Source organism: Haemaphysalis longicornis, unplaced genomic scaffold (genome assembly GCF_048455015.1).
Source record: "Haemaphysalis longicornis isolate Haplotype H1 unplaced genomic scaffold, Haemaphysalis longicornis Haplotype H1 scaffold_1, whole genome shotgun sequence".
NCBI lineage: Eukaryota > Metazoa > Arthropoda > Arachnida > Ixodida > Ixodidae > Haemaphysalis > Haemaphysalis longicornis.
The window spans coordinates 398,097,904-398,113,787 of record NW_027526203.1 but is presented as its reverse complement, the minus strand read 5'-3'; the positions used below and the strand labels follow the sequence as shown (position 1 = coordinate 398,113,787).

The window sequence follows — 15,884 nt, the reverse complement described above, 5'->3', positions numbered from 1 at the left end:
TACTGTATGTAACTCCTGATGAACGGGACCCGCCGTTCGGTCTCTGTGGTCTCGAGGTAGAGCTCTGTATACTGGCGCTCACGGCCTGGGTTCGAGCTCCAGTGTGTATACCTTTTATTTTTCTATGGCAGTTTTTTTCTCATAAACTCAATTATACGAGTTATTTTTCATAATAATGGTGATTTTGTATGTTAGAGGTCGCTTTAGGTCCAGGATGCAGCCTATTACCACGTTTAATTAACGTTCTGCATCGAGCGAAAACACATGTCCCGTGGGGTGCTGTACAGCCAGGCGTTTGGAAATACGCGGCCTGGATCGAATTCGCTACTTAGGCTCATCAGCACAACCCCTGAGCTACTGAGCCACCGCGGCAGGTCATTTGATTGCGGTTACATTTGGTTCCATAGTTGGGAGTTGCTGCTAAGGTTTATTCTTTCAGCAAAAGTTCATCTTGGTCTGACCTGTTCCCCGGAAAAATCCGCACTGCTAACCCTTCAGCAGAGAACTCGGGGACGACACACGGCGCCGACGCCGGACCCGGCTCTTACTATAGAGACTCGCCCCGTTCCTGTAGTAACCCATCTCAGGGTACTCGGACTCACAATCCCACGAGATGGCTCCGGCTCGCACACCATCCTCGCACTTCAACGCACAGTTACTCAATTGGCACAACTAGTTAAGCGCATCACCCACCAACGTACTGGTCTCAAAGAAGCTGAAACTGCACGTCTGGTTCAAGCTTTCCTCATCTGTCGCCTTACATACGAAGCTCCTTACCTGTCCCTCAAACCAGCAGAGCACAAGAAACTTGACATTTTAATTAGGCAAGCATACAAAACTGCACTCGGCCTCCCCACTAACACCTCTACTGACTTGTTTTTACGCTTGGGAATACATAATACTTGGACAGAGCTCTGCGAAGCTCAAAGAACTTCGCAATTCCAACGCCTTAAGCTTACACCCACTGGCTGTAGTACCTTAGCTCGTTTCGGCTATCCAACCCCGACTCAGCCTCACCGCCTGGCAGGTCTTCCCCCCCTACTACGCGCTCGCATTCAAGTCGCCCCGCTACCCCGGAACATGCACCCAGGCATCCACGATGGTCGTCGCACCGCGCGAACCAACTACATCCGCACCCACTACCAGCATCTGCGGACACGCTTTACGTCGATGCATCCCCATACCCCAACCGATCGACTTACGCCGTCGCGACTGTAGATAGTCAAAAACGTACCGTCGCCACTGCCTCCACGCGAGCCTCAACACAAACTGAAGCGGAAGAGATAGCCATTGCGCTGTCCCTTACCTCCACTCGTCGTGACTACGTGACAGTAATCACGGACTCGCAGGAAGCCTACCGACACCTTCAAAAAGGTCTACTCCCTCGCACTGCCCTACGCATTATTGAACACTCCTCTTACCTCGCTGAGGAGTGCCACATTTTATGGACCGCTGGCCATTGTGGGTTGGCCGGCAATGAAGCGGCGCACGACGCGGCCCGAGAAGTGGTACACCGGGCCATTGCCCCCGACCCCCCTCCTACCACCCTGGATGCCCACCCCCTACTCACCTACAATGACATACTCACACACTACAAGCTCTCTCGTCGCACCTTCCCTCCACCTCACCTGTCTCTAACAAAAGCCGATGAAATCACTCTCTGTCAACTTCAAACCCGGACCTTCCCTCACAATACACTTTGGCATTTGATTTTCCCCACCTCTCACTCACCACAGTGCTAGTTTTGCCCCGAAAGGGGTACACTTTATCACATCGTATGGGAAGGCTCCCACACACCCGACCTCCCTCCCAATCCCCACCCTTGCCCTTCACAGTGGGCGGCGCAGCTGTCCAGTTCTGAACCCGGCTCCCAGCTTAACCTGGTGAGACGGGCTCGGACTGCCAGCCAGAGCCAGGGACTTCTGGGCTAAGGAGTCTCCCCACTGGTCTGCCTCCACACACGGAGTCGGATTGGGCCTCAATAAAAGTTTATTCTTCCTCCTCCAAAGTTTATCTTGCCAAAAGAGTTCATTGCTGCCTGCAGCCATTATTCGTGTTTGAAAACTTTTGGTCAATGGCAAACTTTGGTTGCGAAGGGAGGGGGAGGACCCCGGTTTAACGCAGTTTTTACTATTACCCTGTGCCCCTCTCGCACAGCCTTTTTTAATATTGCAGGTCGATATAAGTACAAATCGACCAAAATGGCAGGATTGCTTTATGGACATTTTTTTTTTTCGCAGCAGACACAGTGTCACGACACTAAGCTGGATCTCACACGAAAGAAGAGCATGTTGAAGGGTGTTGCGGAAACATTTTTTAACGTTACTTCCAGCCCCCCCCCCCCAGTTGTTCCGGGACTATATTTTCCTACCCCCCCCCCCCCCCCTGTGGAATACCCCTTGACATTACCCCTTATGTTAGGTTTTTAACATAACATAAAAAACCGTGCTAACGTGGTGAATTAGAGCGCAAAACTGCAGATGTTTCTAATGGGCTAGCAGGCTATTGGGACCGGGTTTTTCATCGAACTCTGTGTCATTAAATACCGTTTTCGTGAGCGCCATTTCATCAAAGCTATTAGATCGAACGGAGTAACCTCTAATACCTTAAGAACATTTACCTGCATTGCCAGTACTCGAAAACTTGTTTGCACTGATAACTGTCATGATGGTACACTGTGTGCACGGTATAAACGGCTGTGAACTTACCTGGGGTTCTTATCGCGTGCACTGCACCGGAAGGGGAGGTGGTGACGTCATGTCATTGGCCCGATTACCAGGCTTTTTAGCAAAATGACAAACACAATCTCCTCCATATTGGGGTAACAGCCGAGGGGATATTTTTACGACCTGTGCAAAGCGTATTCGGGAGAATATACAGGAAAGCGGTAGCAGCTCCAATATTCCAGGAATACGACGCACGCGAACACCCAGCTACTTCTCTCCCAGCCTGTGTGTCGGCTGGACTTGTCAATACCTGTCGAAGCTCAGAAGGAGCTGTTTTCACCGCCATACAGGGATCTTCCCCGCAATGCACGAAAGGTTTATCACGCGCGCACAGCTAGAAGTTATCGTCGAAGCACCCCGCACTGAATCCAGGACCAGGACGAATTTTTCTTCAACTGCGAAGTTTGTGAGAAAACTGTATAGCTTTCTTTCGTAGCCATACGGCGGCATTTAGGTGGATGTAGAATTTTCCTTCGCAGAAACTCACTCCACCTGGGAGATTTCCCCTAAATTTGGTAGACTAACCCTAAACAGAGACCTATTTGGACATGCGGGAGTAAAGCGAATGGTGTCAAAGGCGATAACAACAGACCCTTCATGACGAACATATTGATTGATTGATTGATTGATTGATTGATTGATTGATTGATTGATTTATTGATTGATTGATTGATTGATTGATTGATTGATTGATTGATTGATTGATTGATTGATTGATTGATTGATTGATTGATTGATTGATTGATTGATTGATTGATTGATTGCGAGGTTTATCTGCCGACGCTACACACGCGATGAGGCACGCTGTATTGGAGGGCTCCGGGATTAATTTTGACCGCCTGGGGATCTTTGACGTGCGCCGAAATCTCGAACGCATGGGCGTTTTCGCTTTTCGCCTTCATCAGGAAAGCGGCCGCTGCGGCCGAGACTCGAACCGGCGTCCTTGGGCTCAGCAGCAAAACGCCTTAGCCACTGATTCACCGCGGCGGGTTTCACGATGAATATGACAAAAATATGAAATGAAAAGAGGGGGTTAAATATTAATGCCAGTGACCGGCATCGCAAACATTATCTACTACAGGCCTAAATATATCTCTCTCAATCCAAAAACTCCCGAAATGGCAGGTCTCATGTAATGTTGCCTTAACATTTAAACCCGCATTGAAATCAAAGGAACGCCGGCTTGTACTACCAGTTCTCTCATTAAGGCGTGTCTGTACCTAAAAGATATCACCTCACGAGAAGGAAACCGAGAAAATAAGCTGTCCACATCGGCTAGTTCGCGTGCGTACTTCTGTTTAATTTTGGCTCGCGGTAACACCAATTTAATAATCGAAGTGCATTTTCACATTCGAAACGAGCGTAAGTATTTTAGATGTACAAAAACAAAAGCTTGAAGATTTTGCGAAGAAAAGGAGCATCACTCAGGCGTTTGCAGAGCAAGGCAAGGGTTTTTACTTTTTTTTCTATATTAAGGCAATAGCAAAGTCCTTCAAGACGCTGGTGAGGCGTGAACAGGCACGGTTTGTCACCTTGTCAGGCCTAAACAGGCACGCTGCTCACGCGCTCTTGAGCAGTTCTTTTCTTTTGTTTCACAAAGTTAGGATTGAACAGACGGTGAAACATTTTTTACACAGCGACGCAAGGTCAATGTCAAACATTCCGCAAAGAGCCATGAGGGCCAAACACTCGTGCGGGTAGCGACGTGTTTCCGCAGGCGTTTTTTACTGCAAAGCAGTATATGTCTAACCCCCCCCCCCGTTTTTATTCCGGTGTCATCGATTTACTCGGCGCTGCTCCGGGCTCCTCCTCACCACCCCTGACACCTCTTTCACAACTATTTTCCCCCTCGCGCTCCACCGATGTCACTGGAAAGTTGCGCAGTCGGCAGCTAACGGCGATAGTGTGGTTATCAGATGATTGCTACAAATGAACAAAAGCACGGATGGGCGTAAAAAAAATGCACTGAAGACTATACAACACTCCCTAATATTAACAGATAATCTCACCTGCTCACCTGCGTTCGAGAATGTATTGCCAAACTCGGCGTTACCTTTTTAAATAACGCAGGAACGACTGCTGGTGGGTTTCTATAGAGCTGCTGTCCATGTACTCATTCAGAAGAACGGCGTATGTATCGGCTCTTGCATTGCGCCTGCGCTAAACGATTTATTCCTTGCACACCTGTACAGAAAAATTCACGATTCTCTTGATAAAACGAAGGTGCTGAAAGTTTTCCGTTACGTGGATGATTATCTGTTAATATTAGACTGCCCTCACCACGACTTCGGAGCCCCCGCTGAGCAGGCCATAGCTCTTTTTAGTGAGCACCTCCAACCATTAGCTGTTACTAGCGAGCTTCCCCACGGGGTCCACATCAGATTTTTAGACCTAAATCTTCACTTCGCCAACAATCACATTTGTTGGGCTTACACCCCCAGGGCGAAAAAACCGCTCCTTCCGTTTGGGTCCACCCACTCAAAGCTGGTCAAGAAGGCCATTGCCTCCCTATGCGTTAAGAATGCCTTGGCGAAATCCTGCCCGCACTCGATGACAGCAAGCCTCACGCAGCAGGCGGAGCGGTTGTCCAAGTCTGGATACCCTTCACACCTTGTTTCGGTTGCCGAAAAAGTGCTCAAAGAGGCTAAGCTTTCAGCGCGAGGTTTGGTGAGCCCGTCCGTTGCGGTGTATTCCACTCGCAACCAAAAAGTTGCAGTGATCCCGTACATTCAGCGGTTCAGCCATAACTTGAAACGCATCGCCAAGCGAGCAAGGGCCGATGTTGCAATCTCCGCGCCTAATAAACTGTCCAAGCTCTGTAGGCAGGTCAACGGCGCAAAAAAAGAACGAAGTGGGTGCAAAACAGAACACCAGAACAGGTTCGTTGCCTGTACAGAAGGTGTGGTGCAAAAAAGTGTACATTGGCCAGACCGGCCCATGTATTAACGATATATGCTTATGGAGCACAGGAACAATGTCATTAATTCTTCAAGGCATCTTGGCATACATTGCCGTGATTGCGGATGTTTCCCTTTTTTAAAGAAAACGGAGGTGCTTGCTAGGAGCCATGACCTCCTCACCCGGGAAATAATAGAGACAAGGGAAATAGCACGTGCGGGTGACGAGTGCATTAGGACTGCATCGATATCTTTATCTTCTAAAGAAATCGCATTTCTGGTTCACGATTGACCGTTCTGTGACTGCTTGCGTGTAACTTTGTCGGTCTTAGCTACTTTGTTGTCTTTCTTTTTCTTTTTCTGTTTGTTCCCGATGGATGGAGTATATATGCGCGCGGAAATAAACCCAGTTTGTTAGTATGCGCTGTGTGTTGTCTTCCTTCGCTTGACTCGTCCTTACATGCGCATTTTTATTACATCATGTCTATACACCAACTAGCCCCTCAGATCGCTTTGATCAAAATAGCTGTGCGGAGTGTTTATGCCAAGGCTGTATACGTTTAGGTGTGGCAAACTACTGACGGTCAATTTTGAATTGATGAGGATACGCCTGCATGCAAGCACGCACAATAAAACTGAAGAAAATAAACCGAGCGCAAAATAGCTGGACTTCGATAACTACTGCGTTGTATCATGCATTCGCGCAAATGTTCTTAACATAACAAAGTGAAATGTTCGAGGTTTGCTTCGCCGAAAGCAGCCGCGAGGATCCCCTGAACATAAAGCACTGCGCAGTTCCCATTCTTTTTTTTTTTTTATCTCTCTGAACTGTGGCTTCCATGAGCCGTGCGTTGCAAACCAGAAAGGAAAAATTCCGCAGGCAAGTGCGTCTGTTGGCAAAATGTGCTCGGAGGAAGGGGGCAGCGCGTACATGAATACACATTAGGGAAGCGGTAAGGCAATAGATATCAGCGTACCTCCTCCTCCCCCCCCCCCCCCATGTCAAAAAGAACGCTTTTTTCAGGCAAAGGCGGCCCCTTTTCCCCCTGTAAATATTAAAATGAACTGGCAGCCGCCCGTATACGCAGACGACAGTTGAGTTTAGCAAATTCACATTCCTAGGACATCTTAAGAAGCAAGGATGCGAATCGAAGAAGGAAAAGCAACGTCGAACACTTCTCGTACATTTTCTCTACTGTCTTGTTTCATGCCTCACCGACAACATTACTGTATGCATTGTAGTAGTGTAATAATAGGAATAAAGAGCTACATCCCTGCATGTCAGCGTATTGCGAAGGTGCACCAGCTCAAACAATCTGCCGCTGCGCAGCACACTACCTGCGTGGTTTCGGTCAGCGACGGGGTGACGGCACCTCTCAGAGAGGCAGCGCGCCATCTAAAACGCCCGGCGTCTTTCATTGCGATTCTGTGCAGTCCTTCGCTCCCGTCCGTCACACTTCCCCTTTTAGCCACATTGCCGGTGCCGCTTTTGCCACTATTACAATATTCTAGTTCGCTGTAGCGGCGGCGCGCGTGCCTTTGCTCTAGCCCGGCCGTGCACATTGCCAAAAGCAGAGATAGCGTCGCGTCATCTGCATTTCCTGCCACTTGCAACAGATCGCCGTGGCTGCAGTGCTTTCGTACAAGAGCGCGCCGGTGAAGCGGGAGGAAGTGTAGCAGACGGCGCGCAGCTCTCTCCACCTTTGGCTTTATTTGCGCACGTGCCGCAATATTTCCGCGGCGCCCGTCGTGGCGCTCCGCGGAGCCCATGGCCGTGGAGCGCGTGGCCGTGACCCAATGCGTTCCAAGCATGCGAACTTCAACTTACTCCAGTTCTGTTGCAATGTTGCGGGTTATTGGGCCCAATTGGAGAACTGTATAGCCAGTGAGGATATTTCAATCCAGGCGAGCGTCAATTGACTGCATTGTGCCTCAATATTGTTTTAAGTTTTAAGTTGGAAGTTTATTAGGAAGGTCGCAAATATTACAGTGCATCAATTTGTAAGAAATGAAGAAAGAGGTCCCATAGTATATGTCACTGTGGGGGGGGCCTCTTGTTCAAAAGTGCGCAAGATCATGTCAAAAATGAGCAGTCGGAAGAAATAACCAGAAATAATACAGATTTGCACACAAATCAATCGGCCATGGGCATAAAATGAACACAATGCAATGATAATCCTTCATCAGTGATCAGGCCAAACATTGACAGTCATGGTTTGAAGAACAAGAAAAACAAGAATTTCAAAGTGTAAAAGAAACAGAGTCCTATCGGTCGCAGCTGCAACACTTTTATTGCCTGAGTGGTCCAATAGTTCGTTCGATTGCGAGTGCGTTCGATTGTGCCCATTGTGGTGAATTATTGGACACAGTGTTATTTTTGACTGGGAATAATAGTGCGTACTGTGTAGTAATTTGTTTAGATGTACTTTCGAGTATTGTGCCGTCGACTTCAGGATTAATAGACTGCCTTAATTCGGACGATATTATGCCGTGTTTACTCCAACCACCCATGTCAGAGCTTATATGCCGAAGAAAAGGGCACCAGGAAACGTTCGTGGGGCGTTCCTATAGTGAACGCGGGGTGTCCACATTTGACAATGACTCCCCCCAAAATATTGTCCATACCAGATTCTCAGAAGGGCAACGAAACTCTGTTGCTTACAGCACTGTAAAAGCTTGCTAAGTGTTGCATATTGGACTGGCTCGAAAAGCAGGTGGTTCCCCATTGCGGCAGCGCTGCTTCTTTGTTAGGACTAAAACGTGTAGCCGCTGCTGTTTAAAGTAGGCCATGGAGTGACACCGCCGCTGCGTTTAACTCGCCTGTAGACTGCATACGAGCTCGCAGGAGAACCAAAATAAAAAAAAAAGATTGGCGTGCATACCTCCCCTTCTATGAACGCAGGGCAAACATGACGCAAGCAGCTGCGTTTTGCAGGCCCAAAACGTGTCGCATAAAACTTAGCCTTGAACGAGACAGAGAGCCAGATCTAGCGGAAACTGCCTAGCTGGTTCAGTGACGCTGTATGAAATCCCGGTCTGACGTCTCCCCTCTGCCTCTTAATATTCCCTTCGAAGGCAACTCTGCGAAGAGAGGCTCGTGTGTCCTATAGCATCTAGAAGCACCGGCGTTCTCCTACCTTGTCAGAATTTAGCGCTGAGTGAGTGAGTACATATGCCTGCAATTACAAGCAATGACGTCCCAATTCGTAAGTGCCGAACCAGTCTGTAGTGTCTATTTTAAGCATGTTGCATGGTGTGGCCATTGAAATGTCATTGAAAAATAAGAGATCAAATAGGCATGCACAGTATAGCAACTACGAAAAATGAAAAGTTGTCTGTGTTGAACCAAACGTTGCTCTTCTTAGTTTATACTTTTGTCTCGCCATTAAGTTGTCTAAAAGGAGTAATAGCGAAATCGATAAATTACGCAACGGGCATGGGCATCGCACATTTTTATGTGTAGTCTAGTAATGTTTCGAGCACAAAATAGAGTAAAACTACAGTTACACTAACGTTCTTATTTTCCAAAATATTTAGGGGAAAAATGACACGTACACAAAAGAGACCAAGGACAGACACGCAATAGCGGTGTCTTTTGTCCTCATGTGTCCCTCTCGTCCGCGTCCTTTGGAATTCTTTACCAGCGTCCGGACCAACTCAGCGGGAACACCGGCGTGGCTTCATAAGCAGCTGAACCTTATCTCCTCACCTCTGTGCGCAATGTGTTGTGTAACAGGCGACATCGGACATTTTCTCGTATACTACCGAGAGCATGCGACGAAGAGGTTAGCTTTGTTTAAAACCTCGAAGGAGAGCATCTCCGCATGCCTCTTTGGACGACATAATTTTTTCTATAGGCCATTGGATCACCGGAAGAGGCATTTTGCGCTTTATCCTCGGGTTTTTATGGGACACGCGCATCAGTGACTTTTGGTGATTTCCCGCGCATAGCGGCAAAAAGGTGCTGATCAAGTGACTCCTGGTGATTCCTCGCGCATAGCGCCAAGAAGGTGTTGATCGGGGGAGCCATTGCCGGCAAAGCACGCAAGGCTAGATCCATTCGCTAATAAACCTAATCATCATCACCACCACCACATATAGCGAAGTAGCCCATACACTTTAATGTGTAATCTAGTACTTGCGGTTCTTGCATTAGACTCGGCGGGTTATGTAATATACGTACTCACTGCCTGTTCAAGTGTGTACTTTTCTTTTATAGAGCGTTGCGGCAGCTTTGTTAGTGTCCCTTCTTTTAGGTACAACGGAGGAGCAAGGGACTTAACACCCCTATACAGAAAGTCAAGTTAACTCATGCCGCAATGCAGCTTTTCTTTTCTTTTCTTTCTTTCTTTCTTTCTTTCTTTCTTTCTTTCTTTCTTTCTTTCTTAAGGGTCAGAAAAGGACAAAAAAATCAGTGCCCTTCCACTCTGTGAAGAAGGATCACTAGCAAAGCTGTGGTGGCGAGTCTCAACGTGAGCGATATATGCTTTGACTGGGCCATAGTCCAAGGGGTGCATGAAGCAAAACACGTTTGGTTGTAATTTGCGATTGAGCATACTTCCTGGTTAATTTCCTGAATGAAGCTTTGACGAACTAGAGTTTCATTCCAGTCGACAGACATAGGGCTGACCGTTTCCTTCCCGTAGAAGCCCATGTATTGACAGCAGACGGGAATTCCACAATATTTACAGCTTCACTGCGAGATATGTGTAATTTTGAAAAGTAAATAAACCTCGCGCAACGTTCAAGTCGTCTCGGCGGCTAATTTTCACATAATTTGTTTAGGGACAGTTTCAATAAAACAAGAGTTAGAGCCACTTTCTGTAATGATACTTCCTCCGAAGATGGTCGGGCTTCACTGAGCAACACTCATTATGGACAAGCCATCTTACAAAGACCTAAAGTCGGCTGCACCTCTACACACAAAGACATTGCTGGGAAGACTTTTTTTTAAATGCAGAGCATTTCAGTAACTCACGATGTCACCCGCGTTGACGTCCGTAGTCCGCATCGCTCCCCCTACACCATATAAAAAAATAATACTTACCGGCGCCAGGTTTCGATCCCACGAATCTGCGGGCGGAACGCAAGGTACATGATGCTCTACCCACTGCGCCACAAAGCCGACACAGAATAGACGCTTACGAACGCGCCTTATATCCTTGACTCATTCAGCCGTCGGCCACAGCTGCGCCCTCTCCCCCGCGTCCTCCTCCCCTTCTCTCCGCTCACAACACCCTCTCTCGCCGCGTTCGGTTCGGGCGCACAACAGGTGGGGACGTGGGCAACACCCTCTCTCGCCGCGTTGGGTTCGCGCTGAGCAACAGTCGGTTCGCGCGCAAGAACAGGGGGGGGGCGCTCGCATCGCGCTCTCTCGCCGCGGTCGGTTCGCGCTTAAACCACATATGTCGTTCGCGCGCGCTCCGGTCGCTAACATCTGTGGCGTGATCGTGACGTCAACATCACGCGTTCGTGTAGTGGCGCGATTTCGGCGCTATAACACTCTCTCGCGAGGGGCATTGGATTGGATTCGATTTGATTGGCTTGGCTTGGCTTGGATTGGCTTGGATTGGATTTGGATTGGCTTGGATTGAATTGGTTTGGATTGGATTAGATTGGATTAAAGTGGATTGTGTTGGATTGTGCTGCGTCATAGCCGCGCCACGTTGCGTCATAGCCGCGGCAGGGGGTTCACGGCACGTTTCACCATCGACTTCATCGACAATGTCTACGCTGGAAGACAACAATTACAACAACCAATACGTAATCCATACGACTTGCAGGCGCACCCCCCGCGGAAATGCTCTTCATTTGATCGTGCCCCTCGCGAGAGGGATGTTTTTTTCAGAAAAAAATGTAAGGCATCGCTCTCCTTAGGCATGCGGCAGGCTTTCCCGCAATACATCGGCGCGCAGCGGTGGCGCGGGTGTCGCTTGCGACTCCCGCGCGAGCTTAGGCGCGTCCAAACCGTCCAAACCAGCGTTTATAATAAACGTTGGTCCAAACCGGCAATGGCAGAGTGGACCCGGGGCCCTATTCTCGACTGCACAAATTGCCGGCAATTCAGGCAATTTGCCGGAAGTCTTTTCTGATTGGCTTTCAGTTATGGTCACGTGATTCCGGTTGACAAAGCGGTTGTGTGTGCTGTCGTCATTTTGACGTTTTATGACGTGACGGGCACCAGTTCTAAAGTTTGCCTCATTTCTCTTTACTGAAAGCGCATAATTCTTGGCCTGCAATGAAAAACTAGACTAACTACCCCGGACATGACAACGTAAGCCTGTCTTTGCTATTCAACAACAATACTGCTTGTAATACACACCCCCTCTGTGATTGGCTGAGAAGGCGTGACGTAATTTAAACAGTTGGCGGGAACGATTACGTCATGCATTGGCAACTTCAGCCGGCGTAAAAGTGACGTAAGGCTACGTAACAGCTTGAAAATGGCGGCTGTTTTTGTCGCAAAATACAAGCAAAATAGGGCAGAAAATTGCCCCGGCTTACGGCGCCGCAAAATGTGCGGCAATTTGCAGCAGGCGCAGTTTCGCATGCGCGCTGTTTAAAGCATGTTTCCTACTGAAACAAACTATAGTTTCAACTGCTTCCAAGTCAGCGATCATGGAGCATACAAATAACGTGCAGTATTTTGCTTTTATGTCTGGCTATAAAATAAAAATTATTTGTTTGGCGTAACCGCAACATAAGAGGGCAGTACAAGCCTCCCCGTGACAAAGAGAACCCAATGCATGGCATTTGTCCATGCTCGTCCTAGTAAGCTGTTGGGTCACATGATCGAAATCAAGATAAAAATAGCAAAGAAAAGTGACTATTTGGTTCATTACAGCGCTGATTGAAGTCGAGCTTGACGAATGAGTGAATCATCGACATCAGTGCGCTCCGCGGTTATCAGGCGTAGCGCTTCGCTGCTCTTATGTGTCATAGAAGCGATGGTCGCGGCCGTCTTTTTCTGTGATCACGCCATAAACTTGTAACATAGCAGCAGACGATGGCGTGGTTGCGCGCTGGCGGCAGGGAAGGTGATAACGCAACAAAGCTTGCATTGAAGCAGAGAACCCAGCTATGTTACTAAAAGCGATTGAGAGAAATAAATAGATACGGTAAAAAAAATTGTATGATGTTCTTTAGCTCGACATCCGCCTTTCGCTTGCTTTTGGATCAACGTTACTCGATCGCCTTGTGGTGTTGACGCCAAATTTGACCTCCAGAAATGTGTTTTTCTTGTCAGCTTCAGATACCGTCTTAATTTTTACAGCAAAGCTGTAAATGGCTAGGATCCAGCAGATCGTCTCCGGTCCCAGAGCGATGTAGACAGGAATCGCTAGCGAGCGTAGCGCCATGTTGCGGAGCCGGAATCGTAAAACTGCGCGCCACGCCCCCGGGACACAAAAAAATCATACAAAATTAAAAAGGTCCTACGGCCTTCATAGAGCATGCGCCGTGATTAGCATACCCGCGCTATAATAAATTTCTACCCACGATTCCTGAGTGTTTTGTAGCGTAAGCTACACTGGCCGAGGGTGAGCAGTTTCGCGTGTGCCGTGAAGGGCCGTTCTGCGCAAGCGCGAGGGGCATTGGATTGGATTCGATTGGCTTGGCTTGGCTTGGCTTGGATTGGGTTTGGATTTGATTGGATTAAAGTGGATTGTGTTGGATTGCGCGGCGTCATAGCCGCGGCAGACGCACTGGCGCCGGCGGTGCTCAGGTGTGAACCTCAATTGCACAGTAGCCAACTCTGACGATGCGTCGGAGCCGCTTGATAGCCGTTTCACGCGGCTCGTGAAGAGGCGTGCTGAGCATGCGCGAGGAGCAGTGACTGGACAGGACTGGACTTTCAGTTAATAACCAGGAACAATGCTCAACCGCAAATTACAAACAAACGTGTTTTGCTTCGTGCACCCCTTGGCCTATCCTTTATCCTTTATTCGAAGAAACCAAAAAACATAGTGTGCTACAGGGACAGAGACTAAAGGCTAAATCGCCTGACGAGGACTCTGTCCCTCTGCAGTTCAACAACGTTGCGTGTACATTTTACGCATAGGATATAGACAGTTTGGGTATATGTACAGAGCAAAGTTTGCCACAAAAAAAAAGAGAAAAAAATCTAAAGCAACTTGTCTAGTAAAAGAACACCAAGAAAATAACTACATCCAAAATATATACGAGCAAGTTCACAAAATAATATAAAACAGCTGATACAACCGATACAAAAATAAAATAAAAAAGAAAATAAAATAATAATAAAAAACGCTTACAACTGATCAAATTGTTACACCAATAGTTGCGCTGCTGAGCACAAGGTCGCGGGTTCGATTCCCGGCCGCGGCGGCCGCTTCTCTGATGGAGGCGAAAAGCAAAAACGCCCGTGTGTACGAGATTTCGGCGCACGTTAAAGATCCCCAGGTGGTCAAAATTAATCCGGAGCCCTCCACTACGGCGCGCCTCAACGCCTGCGTTGCGTCGGCGCGTTAAAACCCTACAATCAATCAATCAATGTTACACCAATAGTACATGCATTTCTCATGACACAGTGAATAACTATACACATATGTATAATATTTCGCTAAGCACGGTAACGCCATTCACAAATATAAAGCAAGAAAAACAAACCAGAAAATTTCAGCTAGACTGCGTGAACAAAAAATGGCAGGCAATATCAACTGGTATAGTGGAGACCGAGTGACTGCAATACATTCTTAATGTGCTGTTTAAACGCACTTACCGAGCGCGTGAAATCTATTTTACCATTTAATTTATTAAGTATAAAAAGTGTTTGATGTCCAGTTGTGTGTTTGCCATAATTTGTCCTGTTTTCGGCATTCTCCTCTTTTTTTGTCGAATTGAATAACCTGAATCGTTATCTAAGCCCGGCGAGCAAAGGTTATTTTGTTGTATGTACTGAAGCAGCTTAAAATAGTAAAGCTGGTCTGCTTTTAATATATCGTGTTTCAAAAACAGGGGAGATGTCGACAGACTCTGGTAGTTTCCGTGATAGTTTTCAAAACATCTAAGCACTTTCTTCTGTAGCACAATTATTTTACTATAATTGCCGGACGTCGTTGTTCCCCAGACTAATAATCCATAACAGAGCTTCGAATAGAACAAAGACCGGTAAAGAAGTTTTTTTAGCCAAAGCGGAATTAATGTTGTTAACTTGTACAGGGTGCCAACAGTTCGAGCCAATTATATCCATAAGTGTTCAACGTGTGCTTTCCATGATAATTCCTCCTGAAACCAAACGCCAAGGAACTTTTGCTCTCTAACCTTTTCAAGGAGCTGGTTATTGAACATAACTTTAAAAGTGGTGCATAACGGTTTATTTATAGGGCGAAATATGATGTACGTAGTTTTTTTGGCATTCAATTGTAACCTGTTATTTTTCAGCCAGTTTGACAGGCGTCGCATGTAATCGTTAACGCTGCTTTCAAGTGACGCAAAATTATTAGACGTAAAAAAGATATTAGTGTCATCTGCACACATTATGAGTTGTGGTGAATGGGGTATCGAAACAATATCATTTATATATGCAAGGAAAAGGAACGGTCCTAAAATCGAGCCCGGTGGGACACCCTGTTTCAACCTTAATTTTGAAGACATTGTGCCATCAACATTCACAGTTTGGTAACGGTGTTGCAAATAGGACTTAATAAGATCTTGGGCAATTCCACGTACACCATAAATGAACAACTTATTAAGCAGCAGGTCATACTGTATGGAGGCAAAGGCTTTCTTAATGTCTAAGAACAGTCCAAGCGTGTATTTTCGATTTTCCATGTTAGCTAATATTGTGTCCTCGATAAGAAGTAACGCCTGCTCAGTCGAACGCCCTTTCCGAAAACCGTATTGGCTGTCTGTTATTATACCGTGTATATCAAAGAAAGAAACGAGTCTGTCCAAAATAACACCCTCAAAAATTTTAGATAGCGTTGTTAGCACGGAGATAGGGCGGTAATTTGATTGGTTCTCTGGATCACCGCTCTTGAATATGGGAGTGACTTTTGCAACTTTTCACTTTTTTGGGAAGACACCAGTGCTCAAGGTAAGGTTTATTATATATGCTATAACTTCGGAGATAAACGGTGCAATTGACTTTATCTCGGACGTCCCGATGTCATCAATTCCTGCTGTGACGTTTAGTTTAAGCTTTCTTATTAGAGATTCTACCCCCATAGAATCAGTAGGCCTTAAAAAAAAAAGAAAACTATGACCCAGTCAAACCTCACGTGGAGGCTCGGCACCGCAG

The 15,884-nt window shown here is 47.1% G+C and overlaps 1 protein-coding gene across 2 annotated transcripts in view; it reads left to right on the top strand.

Annotated features, from left to right (window-relative positions):
• Window positions 1–8,569: 8,569 nt before the first annotated feature.
• Window positions 8,570–15,884, top strand: part of LOC144155361 (luciferin 4-monooxygenase-like) — a 72,617-nt gene continuing 65,302 nt past the window's right edge. Inside the window, exon 1 of one of the 2 annotated variants that reach the window (XM_077686732.1) lies at window positions 8,570–8,829. In XM_077686732.1, the coding sequence (XP_077542858.1) occupies window positions 8,796–8,829 (34 nt within the window). In that variant the 5' untranslated portion in view covers window positions 8,570–8,795. The remainder of the gene's footprint in view (window positions 8,830–15,884) is intronic. The other variant, XM_077686733.1, reaches the window with a different exon arrangement.